Genomic DNA, 15,134 nt, shown 5'->3' with positions numbered 1-15,134 from the left:
AGAAGTGTGTTGTTCAGTTTCCAAGTGATTGTTTTTGACTTTGACTACATTGTTCAGAATTAGTCTGACTCCACTGTGGTCTGATAGAGTGCATGGGACTTTGATCATTTATCTATGTCATAATTCATCTTTGCACTCTCCTAGGCATCGAGAACTGTTGTTGTAGTTTGCTCTGTGCTGGGTAGGTGGCGGTCTTTACTTGGATTGGGATCTGTGGTTCTGGGAATCTGTGTAAACCTGTGGTTCTCAGCAAAATTGATTCCACTGCTGGCTAGGTCAGAGTTTGCAGTTTTTGCAGGTGTTTGTCTTGTTCCCAGAGGCTGTGTTCAGCTGCACGACTAGCTCTCAGCCCAACCAGTGGCCTCACAGTGGGCCGTCGGATGGGTCTGTGCACTTCAGTCCCAGTGCGCTGGTTTTCCTGCGCTGTTTCCAGGGGTGGGTCCCCGGCCAAGGGTCTGGAGTTTGGGAGATTCCAGAAGCTCTCAGCTGGACCAGCTGGTGTCTGCTGTGTTCCCAGGGGTGGGCTCTGAGGGTGTAGCCGTGCCTTTCTGATTCTCAGAAGGCGAGCTTGGCTACTGGTGTGCCCTTCAGTTCCCTGTTGTGTTTCTGCCATTTTGGCCAAGAGTCTATGACTGTGGGGGGGCCCCTTGGTGCCCTCTTGCTGGGGATTCCCAGCTTGAGGGTGCCAGGCTCAAGATTTGAGTGGACAGATGCTGGTTCCCAGACTCCTGCACACCCCACTCTTTGTTGGAAGGCAGTGTCTCAGCGCCCCCCACTCCAGACCCTTTGACCTGGGAGAGGAACCTGTTGGGCAGGGTTTTTTTTAACAAGCTTGATTCATTTTATTATTTTTGTGTAAAATCTTATGTTGTGGCCACAGCTGGGGCTTGGGTCCTCTGCATAGGTACTCTGATGTGGGTTTTCACAAGGCAGTCAGTGAATTCCTGGTAAGGAGATTTGTTGAAGACGATCTCTTTCCAGAGGTCAGGGGTCAGGTGACTGTAGGTCTTGGAGATGGCATTAAAGGTGGCCTCGGTGAAGTTGCCCAACATGGCAGTACAGCCCCTAGCTGAGGAGTAGCAGTCGTCGATACCAGCCATGGTCCACAGATTCTTGGGGACAGGAGCTGAAATGATCCCCGTGCCTCTGGGGGTGGGGATGAGACCACCAGCACAGAGCTGCAGCTGCCTGTCACTTGGCATGGGACAGCGTGAGGCTTGCCTATCTTGTTCCCCAGTGGCCTCTTCACATGGGGACAGTGGAGAGCTTGGCCGGGATGATGGCCCTCAGATGGCAGTGGCAACGTATCTGGAGCATTTCACCCCAGGCCAACATGGCTGCTGTGGTCGCCAATGGACACAAATGCTTTGAATCTGGTGTGCTGGCTGGCACGGGTCTGCTTCTGCACGGCCATATCTTCCACACCTCGTCCTTGAGAGGATAGGAAGTCGTGGACGACCTGGGAGGGAGAGAAGACAGACCTCCTCCAAAGACCTGATCTTCATGTCCTGAACCAGCGGCCCAGTTTGGTGACAGGATCCATTCCTTGTCTTTGGCCTTGCCTCCACGAGCCATGTGGCTGTGACCCCCATGGCCGCGACCCCTGCCTCTACCACGACAGCAACCTTGGCCCCGGAGACCGCTGCTGAAACCTCCCCGGAAGCCACCGTGACCTCCCAAGCCTAGGCAGTCTGGGCCTCCTGGTCCTCCCACTGCACCAGCATCGTGGGCCATGTGGTGTCTTCCCGGAGAAGAAAAAGGACTCTATCAGTATTCTGATCTTATAAAAAAAAGTCCAAATGATTTGTTATGCTTAATGATGTCTTTTGCTAATGTATTTACAGAACATGAGCTTAATGCTTTAGAAAATCAAAATCCTTCTTTCATGATTAATCATTTGTCTTGGATATTGCCATGGCATTTCTAGATAAATTGATATATTTCCATGCTATCCTACTTGATAGTCACTTTAAAATTGACCTCTGTGTCCATAATAATCCCATTTCCATTTCATCTTCTGCTCATTACAGTTTGGAGAGTAAGCATCATTTTTTCAATTTTATTCAGAAATACACTTCTGAAAAATATACTCATTTCAATAAAAACTATTAACTCTGAATTTGCCAATGCCCTGACATATGTGAGATATAAACAGACTTTTATAGCTTGTTATTTGTGATTTTACAGATTCGAGATCAGCCTGTTGTGGGACAGCTAATTCCAGACTGCTACGTAGAACTGGAGAAAATAATTTTATCTGAGCGCAAAAACGTGCCAATTGAATTTCCTGTAATTGACCGGAAACGATTACTACAACTAGTGAAAGAACACCAGCTGCAGTTAGATGAAAATGAACTCCCTCATGCAGTTCATTTCTTAAACGAATCAGGTATGTGTTTTCCTTTTTTCCATGCTTGTTCACAGCAGTTTATAAAGATGTGTCTGAATGTTGTATAGAATCTATATTCAGAATCGAAGAGAACAACTATACAATTCTTAACTAAACCATTGCCCTTTTTGTTTGTTTGTTTGTTTTTGGATTATCATCACATGCATAGCTGTTGTATCATATATTATGTGTTAAGCAAACAAACTGAGGAACTGGAGTTGTGGCTCAAGTGGTAGAGTGCCAGCCTTTAGTGAAAAAGCTAAGCAAGAACACCAGGTCCAGAGTTCAAGCCCTAGTACTGACACAAAACAAAGAGCAAATCTGTAGAGCCAGGCACTGGTGACTCACCTCAATTCCTTTCATGTAAGGAGGCCAGATCTCAGTATTATGGTTTGAAGCCAGCCCAGACAAAAGTCTTTGCGACTCTTATCTCCAATTAACCAGCAAAAATCCAAGAATAGAGGTATGACTCAAGTAGTAGAGCATCAGATATGAGTGAAAAAGGCAACTGAGAGCTCGAGGACCTGAGTTCAAGCCCCAGTATCAGTACTCACTGGATCAAGTGACAAGAAGATGATTTTATTCACTAAATTCTGTTCTGTGAAGATGGTTTCACATAGATAGTAATCTAATCCCTTTACTCATTATTCTTAGATATACTGAGATTTATTTATTTAGTGCTGGTACTGAGGTTTGTTTTCGGCCCTGGTTTCTGTCCATGAGTTTTATTGCTCAAGACTAATGTTCTACTATGCACAGCTTAAATTCTGGCATTGTGTGTGTGTGTGTGTGTGTGTGTGTGTGTGTGTGTGTGTGCAGTGGTTAACCGAAGGTGTGAGTCTCATGGACTTTCCTACTTGCACTGGCTTTGAACTGCAATCCTCATATTTTAGCCTTCTGAGTAGCTAGGATTACAGGCATGTGCTTGTCTCAGCTTTTTTTCTCAAGGCTCATGCTCTGTCACTTAAGCCATAGCTCTATTTACCATTTTTTGGGGGAGGGTTGGGTTGGTTAAGTGGAGATAAGAGTCACATGAAGTTTCTTTCCCTAGCTGGCTTGAAATTATTCTTCTCAGGCCTCAGCCTCCTGAGTAGCTAGGATTATAGACCACTGGCACCTGTAGTTCTTATCTATAGTTAAAATAATATGTCTTTGCACTGAACCTAAAACTATAAAGGAAATGCAAAAACAAATCTTTAAAAGTGTCCAAGTTTTTATTTATGAACATATGTTCTTCAGACTTCTTCAGTGCATGCTATTGTCTCAAATATTCTTCTATCTCAGTTATTGCTTAAGAATCTTTCTTGGGACTTGAACTCAGGGCTTGGATTCAGTCCCTGAACATTGTGTTCAAGGATAGTGCTCTACCACTTAAGCCATACTTCCACTTCTGACTTTGGAAGTTAATTGGAAATAAGAGTCTCACAAACTTTCCTGCCTGGACTGGCTTTGAACAGGGATTCTTAGATCTCAGCCTCCTGAGCCAGCTGGATTACAGGTATGAACCATTGGGCTAGCACCTGGCTCTAAATTATATTTTTATTATTTTAAGTACTTGTACAGAGGAGTTGCTGATATCAGTTTATATAAGTACAATGCATTGTAATCAGTCACCCCATTCATCATTTTCCCCTTTCCTCCTAAGCCAACAACTGCTCTCAATTTTCCTGGTTTCATAGTCTATGCATTGAATATTATGACTGCATTCTCCTTTCTTTCCTCTCGTCATTCATCTACTCAGCTACCCTTGACCTCTTCCTTGTACCTTTCAAGTGCCAGTTTCCTAGCTTTCATCTTGTTGGAATGTGAATTCACTTTTCAAAGGATTTTCTTTTCTTTTTTCTTTTTTTTTCAAGGGTTAGTCTTTTTTTAAAATATTTTTTATTGTAATTAATAAAAGGGTTACATGATATTTGCCAGATAGAAGGTGCATTAATTCACATATATTTTTTTCTTTTTTTTTGCCAGTCCTGGGGCTTAAACTCAAGGCTTGGGCACTATCCTTGAGCTTTCTCAAGGTAGCATTCTACCACTTGAGCCACAGCACCACTTTCAGCTTTTCCAGTGTATGTGATATGGAGGGCTCAAACCCAAAGCTAGGCAAGCACTCTGCCACTAGAGCTCACTCTAGACCCTTTCTAAGGAATTTCATCATTTGGTAGGTTGTGGTTCTTAAATTCAGAGCCTGGGTGCTGTCTTTGAGTACTTTTGCTCAAGGCTAGCACTCTATCACTTTGAGTCACAGTTCCACTTCTAAATTATTCTGTAAATACCTTTGTGATCCAGTTTGTGTTTACTTGTACATGCCCTATTTTACAATCACGGATGTTCAGCTGGGGTTCTAAGGTATACCAATAGAGTCTCAGCTCTGCCTTCCCTCTGCTAAAGATTCTTCTCCTGGGAGCTACAGAGGTGAAACAAGGCTCTTCCTAAAGCTTCTTGATAATTTATGTGTTCTGCATTCTTCACTGTTGGATGTTGGTTTTTTTCCTGCAGGAGTGCTTCTTCATTTTCAAGACCCAGCACTGCAGTTAAGTGACTTATATTTTGTGGACCCTAAGTGGCTTTGTAAAGTCATGGCCCAGGTTGGTGTCTTTCATTTTGTGTGTGTTGGCTGGGGTGGGGGGAGTGGGAAGGTTGATTGGAGAGTACATCAGATGATACCCAGAACATCAACCCAGAACATCTAGCATTTCAGTATTTCTGTTTAGTGAAGGCAGAAACAAGGAGAAGTTAAAGAAATGTATAGGATATTTTACAGAATTTCAGGAAAGAAGGAATCTGAGTTCATGTTTTATTTTATTTTATTTTTTTGCCCATCCTGGGACTTGAACTCAGGGCCTGAGCACTGTCTTTGGGCTTTCTCAAGGCTAGGACTCGACCATTTGAGCCACAGTACCACTTCTAGCTTTTCCTGTTTGTGGTTTTCATGAATACTAGGCAAACACTCTACCACTAGACCAAATTCCTGGCCCCCTGAGTTCATGTTTTAATGTGTGCTAGAACTGGGGCTTGCACTCAGGGCCTCATTTTCTTTTTTGTTTTGGCCTGTCCTGGGCCTGAGCTCAGGGCCTGACCATTGTCTTTGGACTTTCTCGGGGCTAGAGCTCTACCACTTGAGCCTCAGCACCACTTCTGGCTGTTTTCTATGTATGTGGTACTGAGAATTGAACCTGGGTCTTTGTGCATGCCAAGCAAACACTCTACCACTAGGCCAAACTCCCAGCCCCTCAGGGCCTCACTTTCTTGCTTAGCTTTTAGTTCAATTCTTGAACTCTGTCCCTTGAGTCACACTTCCTCTTCTAGATGTTTTTTGCTGGTTAATGGGAGATTAGGATTTTATGGGCTTCTTTACCCTAAGCTGGTTTTGAATCTTAGACCTCAGATCTCAGCCTTCTGAGTAGCTAGGATTATGGGTGGGACCACCACCACCTGGTCCCAGAGTTCATGTTCATATCTAAATGTCCAAATACTAATTAGCTGTTTATACTATTATGGTCCATGCTACTTTCCTAAATCCTGATCGTATTGTTGGTCTGCTCATTGGCTTAGTCAGTTGAACAGAGGCTTTGAGGAAATCCTTGGGGTAAATTCAAATTGAGAAAATTGGGTTTCTGGGCCTATAAAAACTCAGGATTGCCTGGAGGTAGTTTGACTGTTAAGGGGACTAATTTGAGCTCCCAATGATTTTACCTTTGAAATAATGGCTGTCACCTCTCCATTTGTATTTCACATGGAAAATGGATTTTTTTCAATGATACTTCACTGTCAATAAGTTTAAACCAATTAGTCATGATAACCTTTCTCTACAAGTTTATTATGAAATAATCCACCAAACAAAACACAGTAGCTCAGATTTCTCTACTCTAACGCAATTGTCATCATTCCTTTGTCCACAGTATAGTGTACCAGAAGTATTTTTTTCCTTTCTAGACCCTAGCTCTCTTTTCCCAGTTTTGACACATATCTGTACATTGCCACAGTTGAGAAACACTGTGTCTCTAAGCAAGAGCTTGGAGAAAGGCAGGCACCTCCAGCATGTGTATGCTTTGGCATTATTTCATTTAAGAGCATAATTTACAGTTTTTCAAGGGGATCCCTCAGTCCTTAAGATGATTATGCATTTTTTGCCAGTCTTGGACTTTGAACTCAAGGCCTGAGCACTGTCCATGGGATTTCTCAAGGCTAGAGCTCTACCACTTGAGCCACAGCACCACTTCTGGCTTTTTTCTATGTTTATGATACCGAAGAATCAAACCTGGGTCTTTGTGCATGCTAGGCAAGCTCTCTAGACCAAACTACCAGCCCTCATTATGCATTTTAATATTAGAAATAGCTCTTCTAATGAAGCTGTAATACTGGTTAAATGTCCTTAAGTCTTCCTAGATACTGTTCCTACATTCCATATAAGAACATAAAAGGTAGGCAATTTGAAGAAGGAACTCAATGCAAGCTAAATACCAGGGAACTGGAAAACATATTGAAACATTGGTGTACCCAGCATTTAATCAGAATGTGTCTGTTGTTGTTACCTTTATTTTGTTATATTATTAACTTAGGGGTTTTCTTTACACTGCTCCTGGGACTTGAACTCAAAGCCTGGACACTGTCTCTGAGCATTTTTTTTCCTCCCTCAAGGGTAGCTAGCACTCTACCATTTGAGCCATAGCTCCACAACTTTTTTTTGTGGTTACTTCAAGATAAGAATCTCATAGACTTTGTTGCCTGTATTGACCTCAAACTGCAGTTCTCAGATCTCAGTTTCCTGAGTAGTTAGGATTGTAGGCATGAGCCACAAGTGCTTGGGTTCAGCTTGGATTTTCATTCTTTCATCCTTTGATGTATGAATGTTGAGTATATGTTTGACTGTAATGTTTAATATAATCAGTGGCAATGAAATCATCATTGAGTAATGTGGCCAAGGACTCATGCTTGCCATTGGCTTCACCTGTGTTTAAAGCTCTTCTGAATGCATACTACAAGGACTTTAAACCTTTTTTGGTGAAGGATATCAATATTCCAAATTACCTCTCTAGTTCAGTGGAGCTGAAAAATTAGCTAATTTTATGTTTGGCTTAATTGGTAATTTATGGCATGTTATTTTAAGGAATAAATTTTCACTCAATTGCTACTTGCTCATACCTATAATGCTAGTTGTTAATAAGGAGTCTGACATCTGAGGATCATGGTTCAAAGTCAGCCCAGGTAGAAAAGTCTGTGAGACCTGTAGCTCCAATTAATTAGCAGAAATCATGCTAGACTAGTATGCAAGCCGTGAGTTCAAATCTAACTTCTGCCCCCTCCCTTGCTCTGCAAGGAAAAGGAACAAGAAAACTCTATCTAGGCAAGAAAGGACTGAAGTCATTCCTCTACATACATAATGTTTCCATGTGACTTTGGAGCATTGAAATTGTACATAGGTGAATAGTAGTGGGAACATCTTGTAGAGTATACTAAGCAAGAAATTTCTATCAGAATCATTTTCATTAAAAAACAGATTTCTATGATGATAATATAAAAGTTCCCTTAAGATTCTAATTTAGAACAAGTTCTTTTATTTAGCATACTCATTTAGCATAGTTAGCATCTCCCCAGGCTAATTTAGGTGAAAATTAAACCAAGAAGTTGAACAAAACAGATCTTAAATGTCAGTGAAGTGGTCATTTCTTATTAACAAAATGTAAAGTTCATCATTCTTATGTATGTTGGAAAAATTGAAATATGTCATTTCCACTTAGGTTAAAAGGAAAAGAAAGCTATAAGTAACCACGAGAAAACAAGAGTGACTTTGTATGACATCCATGAGCACAAATAAATAGGGGTATTCATCTCCATGAATCATCAAGAAGAGAGTAGGAATAATTTCCCAGCATAGAAGGGCTAATAAATCCCCCACTTTCTGGGTTCCCAGAGATGTTATGGGTCACTAAATGTTTTAAAGAAGGTTTCATTGAGGTAGGAAGAAGTATGAAAAACTCACTTAAGTGTATGATAAAGGAGATATGAAAGAGATCCATTAAATTAATCAGGCAGAACATGAACTTGTTTGTATGAGGATTTAGTGTGATAAAACATGTGGGAGAGATTCAGAGGAAGCTTCTCTTTATTTGACTAAGAGTGCAAATTATTCAGATGAGTAGGTTAAGGGAAAATTGAAAAGTCATTTAAAAGTGATACAACTAAGATAAACTTTGGATTTTATTGCTGTGTGACAAGTCCTCTTCAAACTAGGAGGCTTGAAATGCCAAGGCTTCATTATTTCCAAGTTTATACTTTTATGGTAGACCCTAATTTTGAACCTAGGTCCCTTTGAACTCAGTTCTGATTCTTAGACCCAGTCACAATGATCAAAGCTTTATAATATGACCTTTACGCTGAAACCTTCTGGGTTACATGTTAACAGAGTTGCGCTGCAGACATTCTGACCCAGACTCAACAAATGGCGTCCAGCAGAAGGTAGTAGTTACCTTGTGAATCATTCACCAGTGCCACCCTGCATCACCTTCCATTGATGGAAGACTTCTCTTGTTATAAGGATGTTAAGCCGCTAGGTACTAGTGGCTTATGCCTGTAATCCTAGCTGATCAGAAGGCAGAAGATCTGAAGATTGAGATTCAAAGCTCCAGTCTAAGCAGATATATCCAAGTGACTATTTTCAGTTAACCAGCGGAAAGCCAGAAGTGGAGATATGGCTCAAATGGTAGAGCACCAGCCTTGAGAGAAAAAAACTAAGTGAGAGAGAAAGGCCCCTGCATTCAAGCCCAGTACTGGCGAAAGTAGAAAAAGTAAATAGGCAGGTAGGTAGGGAGGAAGATAGATAGACAGACAGGTAGATAGATAGTTGATAGATATTAAGACATATTTGTACTGCAAAACTATAGGGTTGATAGTAAGGAAATATCTCTAAGGATAGATGAGACTTCAGTATAAAGGTTGTACTTTGGAATGGTCTGTAATTGTATGAGAGTTGTCTTAATGTCTTCAGACTCAAGACTGAAGGATCCCAATACATTCGAATTCTGATTTTCCTTCTTTAATTTAAAACATGGTTTCAGAAAGTGGTTGCCCCACTGAGTTTTCTAAGTCATATGGGTGGCAGAGAAACTAGGTTCTATGTTGCACTAGACAAATTTTTCTCATTGCTTTCAAGAAATGAAATGCTTTCAAGTTGAAACATTTCATGAAAGGAATCCCACTGAGTATGACTTGAAATCTTTCAGATTTTGACAGTAAAAGTGGAAGGCTATCCAAAACATCCTAAGGGAATTATTTCACGTAGAGATGTGGAAAAATTTCTGTCAAAGAAGAAAAGATTTCCAAAGAACTACATGACACAGTACTTTAAACTCTTAGAAAAGTTCCAGATTGCCTTGCCATTAGGAGAAGAATATTTACTGGTTCCAAGCAGGTAAGATAAACCTTAAAATTTAAATATCTCCATAGAGAGTCACCTCCTACTGGATTATAGTTTTCATTGTCAAATTAGTGCTTTTTTTCCCAGTCCTGGGGCTTGAACTCAGGTCTTTGGCACTGTCCCTTAGCTTCTTTTACTTGACTAGCACTCTACTGCTTGAGCCGCAGCACTATGTCTGGCTTTTTCTGCGAATGGAGTACCAAGGAATTAAACCCAGGGCTTCATGTATGCTAGGCAAGCACCCTACCACTAGGCCACACTCCTGGCCCCATCGGGTTTTTTTGACAGATGGAATAAATGCTGTTTACTTCTTCAGAACTTTGTAGTAATTAAACTCTTAATGAAAGCATTGCATTTAAAGATGGACTTAACTATTCCATGTGTGTAATTGCTATCTGGCTTACTACAGCTTAAATTATTTAATAAAGGTAAACATAGGAGATTTGTGTGTGTGTGTGTGTGTGTGTGTGTGTGTGTGTGTGTGTGTGTACATGCATCCATATACAACAATAAGAGAGTTATCAGGTTGGGAGTTTAAGGGATACAATGCAATGCATTTTCAACAGTCTTCAAAGAATATATGACATTACAATAAGTGTGTGTGTGTGTGTGTGTGTGTGTGTGTGTGTGTACATGCATCCATATACAACAATAAGAGAGTTATCAGGTTGGGAGTTTAAGGGATACAATGCATTTTCTTTTTTTTTTTTTTGCCAGTCCTGGGCTTGAGCTCAGGGCCTGAGCACTGTCCTTGGACTTTCTCAAGGCTAGAGCTCTACCACTTGAGCCTCAGTACCACTTCTGGCTTTTTTCTATACGTGGTACCGAGGAATCGAACCCAGGTCTTCATGCATGCTAGGCAAGCACTTTAACCACTAGGCCAAACTCCCGGCCCCTACAATGCATTTTCAACAGTCTTCAAAGAATATATGACATTACAATAAGTGTGTGTGTGTGTGTGTGTGTGTGTGTCTGTGTGTGTATACCAGTATTAGAGCTTGAACTTAGGACCTGGGCCCTGTCCCTTAGCTTTTTTGTTGAAGGTTAGCACTCTACCACTTGAGTCATAGCTCCACTTCCAGCCTTTGTGTAGTTAATTTGAGATAGGAATCTCATAGACTTTCTTGCCTGGCTGGCTTTGACCACTGATCTTGAGTAGCTAGAATTACATGTGTGAGACACCAACACCTGGCTTAGAATTTTTCTTTTGAAATTCCTGTATGAATAACTGGGAAATGTTTTAAAGTAATATATTGTTGAAACTGCGAATTATATTGATTGATGGATGACACTGGTTCTAAATATAGATGCACAGTTTTTTTGTTTTTTTTTTTTCCCTAGGACCTGTGTTTTTCTCAAGTTTTATATAGCTTCAATGTTTGTTTCTGTATAATTCATTTCAATAGTGCCTTAGTGCAAATAGGATTGAAGAAGTATCAATGTCTACTACATTTGAGCTGTATCTGAATTGATTAAATTGCCAAAGAGTATAGGGAGAAGAATATGAAGCAAGAAACTAATTATTCAGGGGACAATTACTCAGAATGTTATCTCCATTGAGTTTAAGCAGTGAAGTATTTTTGTAAACATGATTGGGTGTTTTATTTTATCTTTTTTTTGCCAGTTCTTGGAATTGAACTCAGGGCCTGAGCACTGTCCTTGGGCTTTCTCTAGGCTAAAGCTCTACCACTTGAGCCACAGCACCACTTCTAGCTTTTTTCTATGTATGTGGTACTGAGGAATTGATCCTGGGTCATTGTACATGCTAGGCAAGCACTACCACTAGGCCAAACTCCCAGCCCAGGCTTGGGTGTTTTCTGAAGTTCTCTCTCTTTTTTTTTGCCAGTCTTGGGGCTTGAACTCAGGACCTGGGCAATGTCCTTGGGCTTTCTCAAGGCCAGCACTCTACCACTTGGACCATAGCACCACTTCTGGCTTTTTCTGTGTATGTGGTACCAAGGAATCAAACCCAGGGTTTTGTGCATGCTAGGCAAGCACTCTACCACTTCCAGCCTTATTTTCTAAAGTTCTATGACAACAATCTCCTTTTCTCTTTAGTTTATCTGACCACAGACCTGTGATAGAGCTTCCTCATTGTGAGAACTCTGAAATTATCATTCGGCTCTATGAAATGCCCTATTTCCCTATGGGATTCTGGTCAAGATTAATCAATCGATTGCTTGAAATTTCACCTTACATGCTTTCTGGAAGAGGTATGTATTTAACAGAGGCTTGAGAAGGTAGGGATAAAACATTGAAAATAGTATGGTATTGTTCTAGAGTTACTTATTTGAAAGGCATAAAACCTGAGTGTTATGAATATGAAAACCCAGGAGCATGAATACATTTTTTGTTGTTGGCAAGAAAGCTCCCTCAATCTGTACTCAATTCTCTTTGTTCTTCATTTAGACTTACTTTCAGGAAATCCATGAATATCCAGCTTTCCAAGCCATGGCCAATGAGAAACAATAATTTTAAAAGGTGGATATGCCAGGAGTCATTGATTTAAATTTGTACATGCTACCACCAGCATCACTGCTATTACCATATCCCTACAATTACCACTACCACTACCTCCACCACCACCATCACTATCACCATGGCTGCCCACCATCACCAATATCACCACCACTATTATCAGCAGCACCATTGTCACTACCATCACCATCACTACACCCACTGCCACCAACAACAAAGACATGACTACTGCCCAGAGAGGAAAGTGTACAGGAGTCCTGCAGGTGGTTGGCCAGTCCCCAAAGGATTAGAAGAAGAATAATGATGGATGTTTGTAATAATGTCTTTTCATTCTGAGATAAAAGACAGTATCACATACTAACAGATTTATATCAGAGTTACTTGTTTCTGAAATAAACCTTACCTTGCTTGAGATTAATTAATATATAAGTAGTTGTGAAGCATTAGAAAGTTAGGGAATGATTTGCTGAGTGCAGTGTCACGTGCCTGTAATCCTAGCTACTCAGGAGATTGATATCTGAGCATCACAGTTCAAAGCCATCCCAGGCACTAAAAAGTCTGTGAGACTCTTATCTCCACCAGGAAACCAGAAGTAGGGCTGTCTCTCAAGGCAGTAGCCTTGTCCCTGAAGAGCTCAGGGACAGCATCCAGGCCCAGAGTTCAAGTCCCACAACTGACAAAAAAAGATAAACTTAGGGAATGAGCTTTACTATGACTGTTAATATTTTAAAAAATGATAAGAACTTATTTGTGATTTCCTTTAACTACATATTAACCATCCAAACTATTTAAAAGCCTGGACCTGAACTGTATTTTAAGATAATCTATAGGCTTATTAATTTATTTTATTGTAAAATTGAGGATAAGATATTTAATGTAATGTTTAATAGGTATAGAAAAAGGATAATGTTAGAAATCCAGTATCTTCTTTCAAAACATATACAACTTTATTACTCAGGATATGGGAATAAGTTTATGTTCTCTTTCATCTATAAAGTAGTTAATGGTTGATGTATATGCTTGAGGTGATACAAATTTTCTTCAGAACGAGCACTTCGGCCAAACCGAATGTACTGGAGACAAGGCATCTACTTGAATTGGTCTCCGGAGGCTTATTGTCTGGTGGGATCAGAAATCTTAGACAATCATCCAGAGAGCTTCTTAAAAATCACGGTTCCTTCTTGTAGAAAAGGTAAGGAAACTAATTCAAAGCTTTGAATTTAAGCTTAAAAACAACTCCCTCTTCCCCACCAAAAACCCCCCTCAAAACACCAAACAAAAAGCCCAATGACTGACACATACTCCCAGAGACTTACATGTGTGAAATAGGAAGATCATTTTAGGCCAGGAAATAAAAATTAGTTTGCAAAGCTGGGTGCTGGTGGCTCACACCTGCAATCCTAGCTACTCAGAAGACTGAGACCTTAGGATCACGGTTCAAAGCCAGCTCAGGCATGAAAGTCCATAAGACTCTTATCTCCAATTAACCAGAAAACTGGAAGTGATGCTGTGGCTCAACGTGGTAGAGTGATAGCCTTGAATTGAAGAAATCAGGAACAGAGCCTAGAAACAAAGTTCAAGCATCATATCTGATGGGGCAAAAATCACTATTCACAATGTTGTAAAATTTTGACGAAATAAAACCAAACAACTGCAACAACATTTTAGCTACTTTTCTAGCTTTGGGACTGTATAAGATTATTGAGATATCCAGGCACTTGTGGCATTCCTCTCTAATCTTAACTGTTCAAGGGACCAAGATCTGAGGATTGTAGTTCAAAGTCAGTCTGGGAAAGAAAAGTCTGTGAGACATCTAGGGACTCTCCTACCAGATGATTACTCAAAACCTAGGTACATAAGGTCATATAGGATGAGACTAAATCAAAGGATCTCTAGGATATAGAAACAAGAGCTTTATTTTGTGTGATTATTGTTCTTAATGTACTATGTTCCTTTCTCTTCTCTTTTTTTTTTGCCCTTACGGTTAATCTCATGTTTCACTGTATCTGACTTTATTAGCTGGTATATTGTATACACCTGGTATATTGTATATACATTTATTTGTTTATTTAAAATAGGGAAGGGAAGAAGGGGAAGCAAGATGATTGGAAGAGGCTGGGAGAAGAGATGTCAACGTGTGAGAAGTAATGCACCTACTTCCTGACAAATGTAACCATAACCCCTCTATACATTATACAGACAAAAAAGTGTGTGTGAGATGCTTTCTCTCCAATTAACGACCAAAACCAAGCCAGAAGTGGGGCTGTGACTCAAGTGGTGTAGTGCTAGCTTTGAGCAAAAAAGCTCAGGGTAGGGCCCAGGCCCTGAGTTCAAGCCCCAGGACTGCATATACACATTAGCAAAAGATTACGGAGATTTTGTTGGTTTGTATTTTTTCCCATATAGACCGGTTACATTATATTCACTAGAAAGAAGTTGTATTACTTCACATACATTGATAACCTTTCTCATGTTTTGGTCCCCATTTCCCTTCCTCTACCCCCACCCCTCATCTTGTTTTCCCCCTTCCCTATCCTATTCCAAATAATCAAATACACATGTATACAATAGATAACAAGATGAAATACTGTAACAATATGGGATAACCAAGGGACAGCAAAAGATATTAAGTACATAAATGACAACAATCACTCATTATGTGGCTTTTGTTTCTATATCATGGAGGTTCTTTCAATTAGCATCGTATTGTATGACCTTATGTATCTAGGTTTTGTTCCATTGTAAATCTCTGCTAGGAAAGCCCAAGGTTTCTACTGATTATGACAAATGAGGGAAACCATTGAGCCCATGTTCCTTTGAGTCTGGCTTACTTCACTTAATATGATTTTTTCT

General features: G+C 40.4%; 1 protein-coding gene and 1 pseudogene across 3 annotated transcripts in view; one reads left to right on the top strand and one right to left on the bottom strand.

Annotated features, from left to right (window-relative positions):
• The window catches only part of LOC150066277 (leucine-rich repeat serine/threonine-protein kinase 2), a 146,463-nt gene that overhangs the window by 78,902 nt on the left and 52,427 nt on the right, over positions 1–15,134 (top strand). For all 3 annotated transcript variants that reach the window (XM_090319800.1, XM_090319793.1, XM_090319786.1), the window contains exons 32-36: positions 2,188–2,389; positions 4,886–4,974; positions 9,610–9,797; positions 11,862–12,016; positions 13,327–13,473. In XM_090319800.1, the coding sequence (XP_090175926.1) occupies positions 2,188–2,389; positions 4,886–4,974; positions 9,610–9,797; positions 11,862–12,016; positions 13,327–13,473 (781 nt within the window). The remainder of the gene's footprint in view (positions 1–2,187; positions 2,390–4,885; positions 4,975–9,609; positions 9,798–11,861; positions 12,017–13,326; positions 13,474–15,134) is intronic.
• Positions 864–1,734, bottom strand: LOC150066278 (small ribosomal subunit protein uS5 pseudogene; annotated as a pseudogene).

The sequence above is a fragment of the Megascapheus bottae genome, chromosome 2 (assembly GCF_031878675.1).
Source record: "Megascapheus bottae isolate mThoBot1 chromosome 2, mThoBot2.hap1, whole genome shotgun sequence".
Lineage (NCBI taxonomy): Eukaryota > Metazoa > Chordata > Mammalia > Rodentia > Geomyidae > Megascapheus > Megascapheus bottae.
Note: the sequence above shows the minus strand (reverse complement) of the source record. Positions and strands in the feature narration are given on the sequence as shown.